Raw genomic sequence first — 12,718 nt, 5'->3', positions numbered from 1 at the left:
CCAGAGATGGAGGCAGAGATGGGGGCATGGAGAGGGGGAGAGGCTGAGGACTCTAGATTCATCAACTAAGAAGCAAAGGACTAAGAGCTGGTGGCCAGGAGCAGACTTGCAGAATGTGCCCTTTGGAGATGTAATTTCTTATATATGCCTGAGTGGGTTTTTTTGTCTGTGTGTTTTTTTAAAAAAAGCTAAAGTGGATAAAGAAAAATACTTTTAACTGATGGTATATGGAGGGGATTATAATCAAGGTAATGAATGAAACAAGTTATATGAATGGTTGAATGTGAAACTGATGATGTGCCCTGTAAACTTTCATTCAATCCACAATAAAAACCTTAAATTAAAAAAAAAAAAAATTGCACCTACCTCTAGAGAAAAGGAGTCCAACAAAGCCAGCAAACCCAATAACACCGAGTCTTGGGAAAAATCCAGGAGGTGCATTCTTGAGATATTCATAGCTGTCTATAATAGAATTAGGCAGGAAACTGTTTTATAAATTGTTCAGTTACAAAATGAAACAGTTTCATAAATCACCAGTACATATGTTGTTGTTGTTAAGTGCTGTGGAGTTAGTTCCGACTCATAGCGAGGACCCTGCACAGGGTTTCCGAGGCTGTAAATCTTTACGGGAGCAGAACACCTCATCTTTCTCCCACGGAACCGTTGGTAGTTTAGAACTGCTGACCTTGCGGTTCACAGCCCAATTCGTAACCACTACGCTACCAGAGCTCCTTATACCAGTACATATAGGATACACCAAATACTTCTCAAATCATGTAGTCCTTATTTTCTGGGAATATGCTTCTTTTCAATATATTCTTTTTATGTGATATACACACAGTATTCACATTGCAAGTGTCTACTTTACAAGCACTTGTAATCTGAAAAATTGATGTTAGATTATTTTCATATTCCCAAAGGCAATAGATCAGAATGAACTATTCACACAGGAAGGAATATGAATACAGGGACCCCTCACTGTTTAAATTCTTGTTATCCAAACAGAGACAGAATAGATTTGGAAAAATCTTTGGCTACATCTGTCCTTTCTGAAACTTTGCTGCTTGCTCTCTCAAACTCAGAAACCAAATACATTAGACTCAGAATATGTATCCTTTGCTATCTGATCTCTCTATTATAACTCAAGACCAGAATAAATTTGTATAATGAAGGAAACTTACAGTATATGGGGGAATGGTCACTTGTGACAGTGATAAAATAAGTAAAAATAAATTTAACACACTGCCTACTTCCCACACCTGAACATGTCTTATGACTTTATTCACAAGATGTCTCCTATCCTCTCCAGAGCCCACCTCACCAAATAAAAGCCAGCTTAAGTCCATTTCCAAAAGATTGTCTTTCTTAAACTCATCAACCCAGACATCTTTTCCTCCTGTAAAGTCCAACCACATTTATTCTCTGTACCATCATTTGGTGCCTAATCCTATATAACTTTGTGTTCTAATTATTCAGATGTGCATTTTATGTCTCCCCAAGCTCCTTAATGGTGGACTACTTAGACGTCTATGTTATCTTTTCTCAGTGGTAACAGTGGATAGTCATATAAATCCAATAAAAGTAAACAAATATTTATTAAGAGCATTGTGCTAGAAGCTGAAGAATACTAAATGTATTGACAAATGAATTCAGGTAGGTCTTGAGTCAGAAAGCCTTCATGTCTCTCCTAACCTCATCTTCAGCCTTTCATAGCTGCTTGTGGTTTCTCACTCACATTAACACTGAGCCGCACTGCTACACCTTGAGCACGATGCTTTCTGTCTGAAATGCCATCACAGTTCCACCCCTACATTTTAGGGGGGCCAATAATTGCTCTGTCAAGATTCATCTCAGAAATCGTTCCCTGATGGTTTCCATCTCCCCAGTATCTTTTAAGCTGAGTCTCTTTCCTCCATATATTCAATGGCAGTCTGTGTTTGTCTATTTGCTAACTAAATAATACTGAGGAGTCCTGGTGTGGCACTGTAGGATAAACACTGGCCTCCTAACCGTAAGGTTGGTGGTTCAAACCCACCAGCCACTCCTTGGAAACCCTATACAGGGTTGCTATGAGTTGGAACCAACTTGACAGCACTTAACAACAAATAACTGCAATATAATACTGAATCATTTATAACATGCATCTCAGTGGTTGTGATCACCACTTTAATCAACCTCGATCTGTGATGCGTGGCATGAGGCAACATACCAAATGTATGCTGAACTGAATTAATAAACGGGACCATTCAGTAATTCTCTCCCCCCAGATAATATCACATACATGCGAGTTTTCTTTTTCCTAGGTTCTTTGGAAAATGTATTCATTTTCAATACTACTATAGGATTTGTGTTATATTTGCAATATTTCTAGTCTGACCTTTCACTAATTTTGCCTTTAATCTAGTTTTCAACTTCCATCCCCTTGTCCGTCTCATTTTAAGTACTTTTCTAATTCCCTTTATTTTTGCCTACCAGCACACTACTGCTTAATTCTAGACATGTATACAGAGCACTTGACAGAAGGGCACTCAGATGGCTTTGGTGAGCTGAGCCAAAGTGAACAAGCAAATTACAAACAAGTGGGAAGGTAGACAGAAGGTATGCTTTCAGACTCCTGAAGCTGCAGCACAGCTTCTGATAATGCATCTTGGCTGTGACTGCTGGGAAATGGCCTGGTTGCCTTTACAAAAAAAGAAAAACATAACTAATGTTCCTTTTTAAGAGTCTTTGCTGCAACTACAAATCCAGGAGATGGAAAAAAGGACTAGTATTGCAAATAGTACCTAAAGCTATGAGTCAATAGGAAATGATTCATGACAATGAAGAGACAGAGACGGCCTCAGGAGTGCCTTAGTTTCTTCAGGTGAAAAAATACAGATAACAACAGTATCTAACAGGATTTGTTATGAGGATGTCAGATGGTTATGAGAATTAAATGAATTACCATTTTTCAAGAACTTGAATAGTACTTGACATGTTGTTGTTGTTAAGTGCCCTCAAGTTGGCTCCGACTCATAGTGACACTATATCGGGTTTCCAAGGAGCAGTTGGTGAGTTTGAACTGCCAATCTGAGGTTCAAACCAACCTTGCAGTCCAATGCTTATCCTACAGTGTCAAACCAGTACTCCATTTGACACATAATAAGCATGAAATAAGTATTTATTAAATTAATGTTAAGAAGTTATTATTAACTTGTATTAATAATTTAAAGAACTGGTAGGCTGTTAACATGTCTGCCCTCAAACAAACAAAAACATTTCTTGATTTGATAGTCTTGAGGGTATTGTTGTTAAGTGCTATCGAGTCAGTTCCAAATCATAGCGACCCTGTGTAAGGTTTCCAAGGTGGGTTTAAACTACTGACCTTGTGGCTATCCACTGCTTATCATAATAGCACCACACCAGGATCCTCAAGGGTATCAAAATATGATGACCTTAGTAAATAGTCATGTTTATTTTATTCCATCGCTGGAATAAACCCTTGTAAAAATAAGATTTAATTTGCAAAGATGCCCATTATGGGGAATTAAATATTATCAACATATTTATTAATTTACAAAGAACCTAAGCGGTATAGTGGTTAAGCGCTCAGATGCTAACTGAAGGTGGTTCACACCCAGCAGACATGGCAGGCTGCTTCCAATGGGATTGACAGCCTTGGAAACCCTCTGGGGCAGTTCTACTCTGTCCTACAGGGTCACTAGGAGTCAGAACCATCTCGAAGGCAGTAGGTTTGATTTCAGTTATTAATTTACTAGTTCCTGATTGATAACAGTCAGAACACATTGTGAACTCAGTTTATTTGTGATAAGTGAATGGCCCGCATGTGAAAAATACAGGTCAATAAAAATCAAGTAAAAATTGTAAAAGCATCACTGATTATGCAATAGACCTTTCCCTCCTGCCTCTGTATTTTGTTGTTGTTATGTGCCATGGAGTCGGTTCCGACTCACAGCGACCCTGTACAGGGTTTCTGAGGCTGTAAATCTTTACGGGAGCAGAAAGCCTCATCTTTCTCCCACTGAACAGCTGGTAGTTTCAAACCGCTGACCGTGAGATTAGCAGCCTGATTCGTAACCACTACACTATCAGAGCTCCTTCCTGCATCTATATAGAGACCCTATATAGCATTTCTGTGACTGCAAATCTTTGCGAGAGTGGCTGGTTGTTTTGAACCACCAACCTTGTGGTTAGCAGCCCAATGTCTAACCCACAGTGCCACCAGGGTTCCTTGTAAACGACTATAGCATTTGCACCGTTATTAATACATGCTAAACTTCTATAGCATGTATTAATAATGGTGCAAATGCAATTTTATTCAAACACAATAACTAACAAATGAACACAGAAAAATCAGTTACTGAGCTACGCTGATTTTGAAAACCTGTTGCTCAGTTAGCATGTTACACTTGGTTGACCTTTTTAAAACAATCCACTTTAAAAAGATCTTTTTAAAACAATCCACTGTGTGCACACTCCCTACACCTAGCTCAACAATCCTAATGGTCTTGAAGTGACTTCCCTGTTACAGCAGTGGTTCCTGACCCGGACACTAGTCCTCTGAAATCTGATGAAAGCAATAGATTCTCATTCAAGAAAAATGTATATATCTCTAATATTCTGAATATAATTTTAAGGAATTCACAGATCTCCTGAAGAAATTCCAGGGACAGTAATTATAGAGTATCACATTAATAAAGGAACTGACCAGGCCTTAAATTCAAAATCAACTTACCTACTCCCCACTGAGCAATACTCTGCATCTTGGGCTTAGTGTAGAAGTACTTTTCCTAAAAAGTTCAAAGAAAATCAATGAGCAGGAACTGTTGATGGGTAACTTGATGGCATATAACAACAACAACAAAGTAATAATAAATATATTGAACTTTACTGAATAAATTATCATACTATTAATGCTTTTAGAACAAAGGGATATATTTTCTGGGTCTTTTTTTAATTTTCTTTTGAGAGTTTCTCTTTCCAGCAAACTGACTGGCAAAGTGGCAAAGATTCCAAACAAAGTGGTTTCATGACCCAGTCTTCACTGTTTTATTAAAATGGGTAGACTCGACTAAAAACCAACTCTTTTGATAATTAAAGTGGCAATCCTTTCCCCGTGTGATTACGTCTGCCTTTCATTACTAAGTTTATTTCCAGATTTGCTGAAAGAGTATTCTTTTAGAGACTACGTTGAAAAGCTGCCCATTTGAAGCAGGCACGACTTGGCATTAAAGAGACAAAGTTGGAAACACACTTCAACTTATTCTGAAGCAAAAGTAGTATCAACATTCTCCTAACAATAACAGGCTTTGCACAAGAACATCAAATGCTAGGAGGGACCCACCTTTAAGAAACTTACTATTTGAAAAGAAACACATAGGTAGAGGAAGGTGTCGGAAATATTTTCTACTTGAAGAAAATATGTTTCCTTTAATTCAACTCAATTGATAAGTTATCCTTATATCTTTAAATAGCTTGCAATAATAAATCTGAATTTGGGAGGTAAACATAAAGAAAATTAAATACTGCTTCATTAAAATCCATTATTGGCTTCTCCATTATTGGCCCATTAAAAAAGAAAAAGAAAAACTAGAAATCCGTGTCTAAAGTGACTGCCTACTTCTCTTGCTAGCCTAACCTGACTCGATGACACTTAATATTATGCACAGAAGAAAAGTAAAAAACAAAAAAAGCAACCTTAGGTGGCAAGGTAAATAGACAAAGTATGTTTGGTATTAAAAAAACAACAAAAAAAAATATAAAAAGACAGGAGATAACAACAATTACACCTACAAGATATAAAAACACACAAATTTCTGGACTGTATCTCAACAACTACCAAAAACCAAAAGATGGTTTACAAATCTTCCAGAAATTGTATATATTTTTCACCAGGAAAAAAAAAAATTCGAGAAGAAGAGAATAAAGTCTAAGTACTTTACAACATATGAAGTCATCAGGCATTTCACAGCACAATAATAATACAGCTATGATACTTATATTTACATTTACAATTTATATTGCTGCTAGAGTCCATGTTTACTAGTTTCTTTTTAAATTGGTGAGACTAGTCTCTTTCTCCATTGGCACAGAGAGTAGAATTAAAAATGTAAGGTAAGTTCTGGTTGAAAATTTAATTTCAAAATTGAATTACTAAAAAAATTGAATTACAGAACCAAGTAACTGTAGACCATGTCTCACACATCCACATATTATTTTTTACTAATTTGTCATCAATTTTCAAAATCAAGATAAAGAATAGAAAACATATGTACCAAGGCCTCCGAAAGCATTCCTCCATTGATAGATTGTAAACATCACTTGCAGATATTAAAAACCACAAAAACACTCAAACAAAGAACAAATGCCCGATCTAAAACATGACTAGTGACAGAAACCCATCTCTTGATGTACTTCTATAGCCATTAGCGGCAAATAGTTTAGTTCTCAAACATGTACTTTCACCCTCTTATTTAACCTTCCTATTATTGCATTCAAAATGCTCTACAAGGAAGCTTCAAAAAGTTCATGGAAAATGGAATTAAAAGATAATGGAATTTCTGCACAGACTTTCTGAAGCCCCCTCATATAATCCTACCAGTTTAAAATTATACTAATGGCAGATTCTTTGGGGGAAGAAAATTTCCCATTCTGTTATGTTTGTATTACATCCTTTTCCTTGGACTAGAGTTCCAGCCCCACAGTCTCTCTTGGTAGACAAAAACCTTTTCCTATCTACAACCAACAAGATGATCACCACCCCACCTCTCTAACCAAGGTGCCAGTGAGAGGGAAGTTATCTCTGCAGCTATGGCAACAGCTGCCACCAGGAAACAAGGGCATCTTTGTCCTCTCCCAGACCCAGAGACGAACATTTGTAAGTTGTGTACTCTTAAGTTGGACCATTTTGTCATGCCTGTTTCCCAAGAACATGCAGCCAATACAGACATCTCATTACTGATTCAAAAATGTACCCACTCCATTTCCAGAACAGCGTACCTGACACCAACTTGTATATGGCTCGCAAAAGTGTCGGAGCTGTGAAATGTTTTCCTCAAGTAAGGTTCTTGGCTCCTCCACATATTTAGATTGATCTTCTGGAACTGAGTAGAGTGAAAGCTGCAGACATTGTAAAAACAAAGAAATTTCAAAAATGTATACTGTTATAACGAAAAATGATCAAATTTATAAGCATAAGCTTTCTAACAATTCATGAGTTACAGTGACCCATAGGTTTGCATGCACCCTAAGCCTTACTTCAAATAATCTTTGCACTTGACTTATTTTCTTTCTGCAGACTAACAGAATCAATAAGAGTAAGGTCCCACAGCTATCAAACAAAGCAGCTTCCCTTCATCTATTTTATATTGGCATTTGGTATTCCATCTTAGATTCAGTTTGAAAGAGGATTTTATTACTCTAAAGGGTAGGTTGTTGTTGTTGTTAAGTCCCGTGGAGTCAGTTCTGACTGATAGCCACCCTGTATAGGGTTTCTGAGGAGCAGCTGGTGGGTTTGAACTGCCAACCTTGCAGTCCAGCTCATTAACCCGCAGCGCCACACCAGGACTCTAAAGGGTAAGTTGGAAGAGGGCTAAAAAAAAAAGCTTGAAAAGTGACTCAAGAGTATGTTAGATCAAATGATTGGTCTAGTGATAATCAAAGCAAGACAAGTTTGTTACCCAACCAAGAAGAAAACTTTTCAAAGCCACTACTGGCAACCTTCTTCACCCTGAAAAATGCCACTATGCCAAAACCTGAGAAGAAGAGAGCAAAGGGCAAAAGATAAGTTAACTAGCTTTGCATAAACAGAGCTAAAGCAACTTTGCTCATGATTAATGGTAGATATTGATATCACTTTCTTCAAAGTCAGGATAAACATAATACTCAAAATGATCAGGGGACAGCACAGTAAAAAAAAGAAAGCAAATTAATGGTGAGATTTATTTAATATTTACAGATTTAAGCCTTAAATCCAACCAAGAAGATGGTTTCTTGGCTTCATAAACAGTCAAGAATCAGGTAAGAAAAAAAAGGCAAAGCTTTCACTAATAAGAGGTTCACTGTGCTTATAATCAATAGGGACATAACAGATTCCCTACAAAGGACCTATGGAACATTCCTTAATTATGTCCTTAGCTAAGTACCATTAAAGTATATTTGTTGAAAGAGTTACAGGTTAGTAGTTTGCCACAAAGACAACCAAGCTATCGGTAAATACATTTCTTCCTTTTTTAATGTCTTCTAAACTGTCAAGTTGTTGTTGTTGTTATATGCCGTGGAGTCGGTTTCGACTCATAGTGACCCTGTACAGGGTTTCTGAGGCTGTAAATCTTTACGGGAGCAGAAAGCCTCATCTTTCTCCCATGGAACAGCTGGTAGCTTCGAACTGCTGACCCTGAGGTTAGCAGCCCAATGCGTACCCACTACACTACCAGAGCTTCCTGATACATGATTTGTAAAAATACTCCTATGGTAGCTAAATCAGACTCTGAAAATATATCACAATGTGAAGGACATGATACCTCATCAACCTTGACAGAGTTTTTGGTGGGTGAGTCCTTCTTTGGTGATGCATAGACTTTAAAGGTGAGCAGACTCAGGCTGGCGGGTCCCACGGATCTCTGAATTGCCTGAAACACAGAAGCAATTGTCAGCATTCACTCTGTGCTTTAAAAATGAATGTGCATAATGCGACCATATACGTAGCTGTAGTACTCCTGCCATGAAAGCCTTACTGCATTTTATGAGAAATCAATTTATCCCTTAAGTTCTGAGAATGTCAGAAGCCAAAGAAAAGCTGTCACAGACTTCAAACTTTCAAGTCACCTTTATCTTAATTTCCAAAAGACAACAGTTGTCAAGTTTTTCTATTTAGCTGATCAAGTAAAATTAAATTAAAAGATACATATCACACATGGGATTCTCTGTAAGTGTGAATCAAATTTTGGCAATGGGTTTATTTTAGGGAGGGGGTGTTATTAGTTTAACTGGGTATGGAAATAAGAAATCACTAATAAAACAATTTAAATAAAAATTAAGTACTGTGTTCATCTAGAAAATCGTAATTTCAAGGCAATGTTGCTATAAATTTCTTTTTGTTCCAAGACACAAGTGAGCCAGCTACTGCAAACATCAATCAGCCAATGTGGCTTGTGCCCATTACAGTTCTTAGGCAGAAGCAGCAGTAACTGACACAACCCATAAACAATTAGGCCCTACAAAGAAGGGTTCTGAGTCATCATTTTTTTAAAAAATTGGGGTCTGTTCTGATTTAACTGCATCAGCCTTGACTGAGTGGGTTCAAGCCACTTTGAAGCCCTGCTTATTACAAGAAAAAGTATTTCAATATTATAAAAGTTTATTTAATAGGTATTTTCTTTTCAAAGTAGTAACCTTGATAAATCAGATACTTAGAATTTGTTGCAATCATTTATTTAACAAATTGAGAAGTGAAATTTACTTTTACTGTGTGTGATCATCTGGCTTCTATGTCTAAATGACTTCAGATCAAATTTTAAGGCTATAAGAAAATCAATTTCATTATGTTTGAAATAAAAATGGGGACAATTTTAGAAAATTGCATTTGTTTAAAAAGGGAAGAGAAATCTGTAATACTGTATGATTCCAGTGAGTTGCTTTTTTGTTTGTTTTTAATGTCACACCTAGGGTGTAAGAAGAGTCCTGGTGTGATGCTTTAGGATGAGCACTAACCATAAGGTCAGAGGCTCAAAACCATGAGCTATTCCTCTAAAACCCTATACAGGGTCACTAAGAGTCAAAATCAACTTGACAGCATTTAACAAAAAGGTGTAAGACAGAGTTTCTGAAGCCCCATTGTATATTAGTATGCCCAGAAACAAGTCTGGAAAGCTGTGATTGTCTGTGTTGCTGTGTTGTAAAATGGCGTTAAGTTGGTTCCAACTCAAAGCGACTCTGTATAGGGTTTCCAAGGAGCGGCTGGTGGGTTTGAACCGCCGACCCAGTGATTAGCAGTCCAGTGTTTATCCTACAGCACTACACCACGAGGTGATGGGATTAAGGATTAAGGGTGATTCGTTAGTATTATCATATTTCCTGAAGTTTTCACAAATATTGATTTGGTTTGCAATATACAAAGAACAAAAATGGCTGACTCCGGAAGATATTCTAAACAAATTTACCACAAAGAAAATAAATTTCAAATGAAAACAAAAGATTTCTAATCAATGATGGTACTTTTGGAATAAATATACTAATCAGTGAAAAATACATTGAGAGGATAATTAAATCTAGTCTCTCAAGATGACTGTTCTGAAACAGACTGAGGAAGGACTTAAAGCTCAAATGGACTGTAACTGTGACTGTGACTGGACATTCACTACTCCTTCCCTTTCCCCCCAATAGGAATAAAACCAACAAACTGGATTTTTATTTTTCTGGTCACTCAAGTCTGTATCACCCATTAGGTTATACCTGGCTTTGGGATTGATGATTTTGTGATGTTTGGCATTAGAACTGATCATCTTGTGGATTCCTGATGAATCCGTTGCTGCCCAACTTTTTCTTTCTCTGGTTCTCAACTCAAGTTCCATCAGCAGTCCTTTTTTTTTAATCTGTTTCTGTGCTCATCTACTCTATTGCCATCCACCAGTTTTACTCTTTGACAAACAAACACACATTTTTACTTTTTTTAAAAAAAGTTTTTATTGTGAATTATGTGATAGTTTACTTGGGAAAACATTAGCTTTACATTCATCCTAGCTTATCTCATCAAACAAACAAAGGGTACACCCCGCAAGCCTGTCCCCTGGCTGTCAGCACACAGCCCCTCTCTCTCCCTGCGTCTAAAGTCCCCAGCTGCTCCATTTTTCCATGTTATCCTCTCTGCCTCCATCTCTGGTCGCTGCTTCTCTGGGTAGGGTCATGCTCTCTGCTCTTCTCCCTTGATGGTCCCAGGGACCTCCGCTCCTGGACTGCATGATCAACCACTCCCCTCCTTTTGTTACAAAACTTCTACCTTTACCTTTCCAACACTCACAGTCAGTCCCGGTAGCAATCATTCACTACTGAACCACAAGAGTCTTATCCCCATCTCCTTTCATCAGCCCCATCCAGACAGGTTGAAACCACTCAGTGGAGATTCTACATTTCCCTGCACCCTCTTGAACTAGGCTCTCTATTGAAAGCCTATTGTAGCACCCATTTTGGGTAACCAATGTCTAAGTTGCCCATTCTTGCTGACCCTGTGTACCAAGGGGGTGGGAATGATCCTTGCTGTAAAGATTTGTTCCCTCCTTTGACCTACTGCATCAACAAGTAATGCATTTACTGTCAATTTCTATTCAAAAAAACAGTTTTTTGATGTGCTAAACTACTCTCACTTCTTGGGTAGCACAGTACCATGTACCTTCAGATTCAGTTCCCATGAAGAGATATAAAAGACATTTATTATACTTTTTATTAAAGGAAGTTGCTTTATTAAAGTGTAGTGCTAAGAGTCATCAAATCGGTTCCAACCTGTATAGGGTTTCCAAGGAGCAGCTGGTGGGTTTCAACCACCAAGCTTGTGGTTAGCAGTCCAGTGTTTATACTACAACGCCACACGAGGATTCCTATATACATGTTGCTGTTAAGTGCCTTCGAGTCGATTCTGACTCATGAGGCACTCCACCAACCTTTCGGTGTACTAGTTTTGCATAAAATATGTCTCTCATTCCTCAACTTTTTTTCCCTTTGTTTTGTAAATAAAGCTTGCTTCTTAAGGAATAAATGCTCAGCCCAAGAACTTTATCCTCACCATAAATTCTTAACCTCAAGAACCATTGAGAAGCAGGGATTTTTGGCTTCAACTCCTTATCCAGGGTACAAAGAGATTTTGCTCTAAGTCACTTGCACTTATCCCAAATCAAGATATTTCAAATTTTAAAAAGATAAGATTTCATTCTTTTAGAACATGTTTTGTTTTTCCTTGTTCAACTGTTTGAAAATCCCTTATATATGTGTAAGTTGTCAAGCCTACACAGTATTTCTATATATTTTTTTCTTATCCTTATTGAGAACAGGAGTGAACATCTTAAATACTAAACCAATATTGAAGGTGTGTGGTATAAAGGGGGTTGGGAGAGAGAGAATTTGAGACATTCCATTAGGAACTCCATATATATATATATATATACACATACACACACACACACACACAAGTGTGTGGTGGTTCTATAGGGTGAGCACTAGACTGCAAACCACAAGGTCCATGGTTTGAGTCCACCAGCCACTCTGTGCAGGAGAAAGATAAGGCTTTCTGCTCTCACTAAGATTTAAAGCCTCAGAAACCCTATACAGAGGCGTTATGAGTTGGAACCAACTCAACGGCACTCAACAACATCATATATGTATATATATGATGTTGTTGAGTGTTATCAAGTCAGTTCCAAGTCATAGGAACTCTATACATTGTTTCTAAGGAGTGGTTGGTGAGCTTGAACCTCCAACCTTGAGATTCAAACCAACCTTGCAGTCTAGTGCATTAACCTGCAGTGCCACACCAGGGCTTCATGTATATATATATACACACATGCACATATATGTGTATGTAGATGTATGTAGTATATGTATGTGTGTGTGTATATATATATATATATATATATGTATTTTAGGAGCTCTGGTAGCGTAGTGGTTACGAATCGGGCTGCGAACCTTAAGGTCATCAGTTCGAAACTACCAGCTGCTCCACGGGAGAAAG

General features: G+C 37.7%; 1 protein-coding gene across 1 annotated transcript in view; it reads right to left on the bottom strand.

Moving 5' to 3' along the window:
* Window positions 1–8,657, bottom strand: part of APOO (apolipoprotein O) — a 44,297-nt gene extending 35,640 nt beyond the window's left edge. Inside the window, exons 1-4 of the mRNA XM_006835673.1 lie at window positions 8,523–8,657; window positions 7,000–7,119; window positions 4,736–4,790; window positions 367–462 (exon numbers count right to left, since the gene is read on the bottom strand). Coding sequence (XP_006835736.1) covers window positions 367–462; window positions 4,736–4,790; window positions 7,000–7,119; window positions 8,523–8,657 — 406 coding nt within the window. The remainder of the gene's footprint in view (window positions 1–366; window positions 463–4,735; window positions 4,791–6,999; window positions 7,120–8,522) is intronic.
* Between the last annotated feature and the right edge of the window lie 4,061 nt (window positions 8,658–12,718).

This window comes from Chrysochloris asiatica, unplaced genomic scaffold, assembly GCF_000296735.1.
Source record: "Chrysochloris asiatica unplaced genomic scaffold, ChrAsi1.0 scaffold00018, whole genome shotgun sequence".
Taxonomy (NCBI): domain Eukaryota; kingdom Metazoa; phylum Chordata; class Mammalia; order Afrosoricida; family Chrysochloridae; genus Chrysochloris; species Chrysochloris asiatica.
This window is presented reverse-complemented; position numbering and strand designations above follow the sequence as displayed.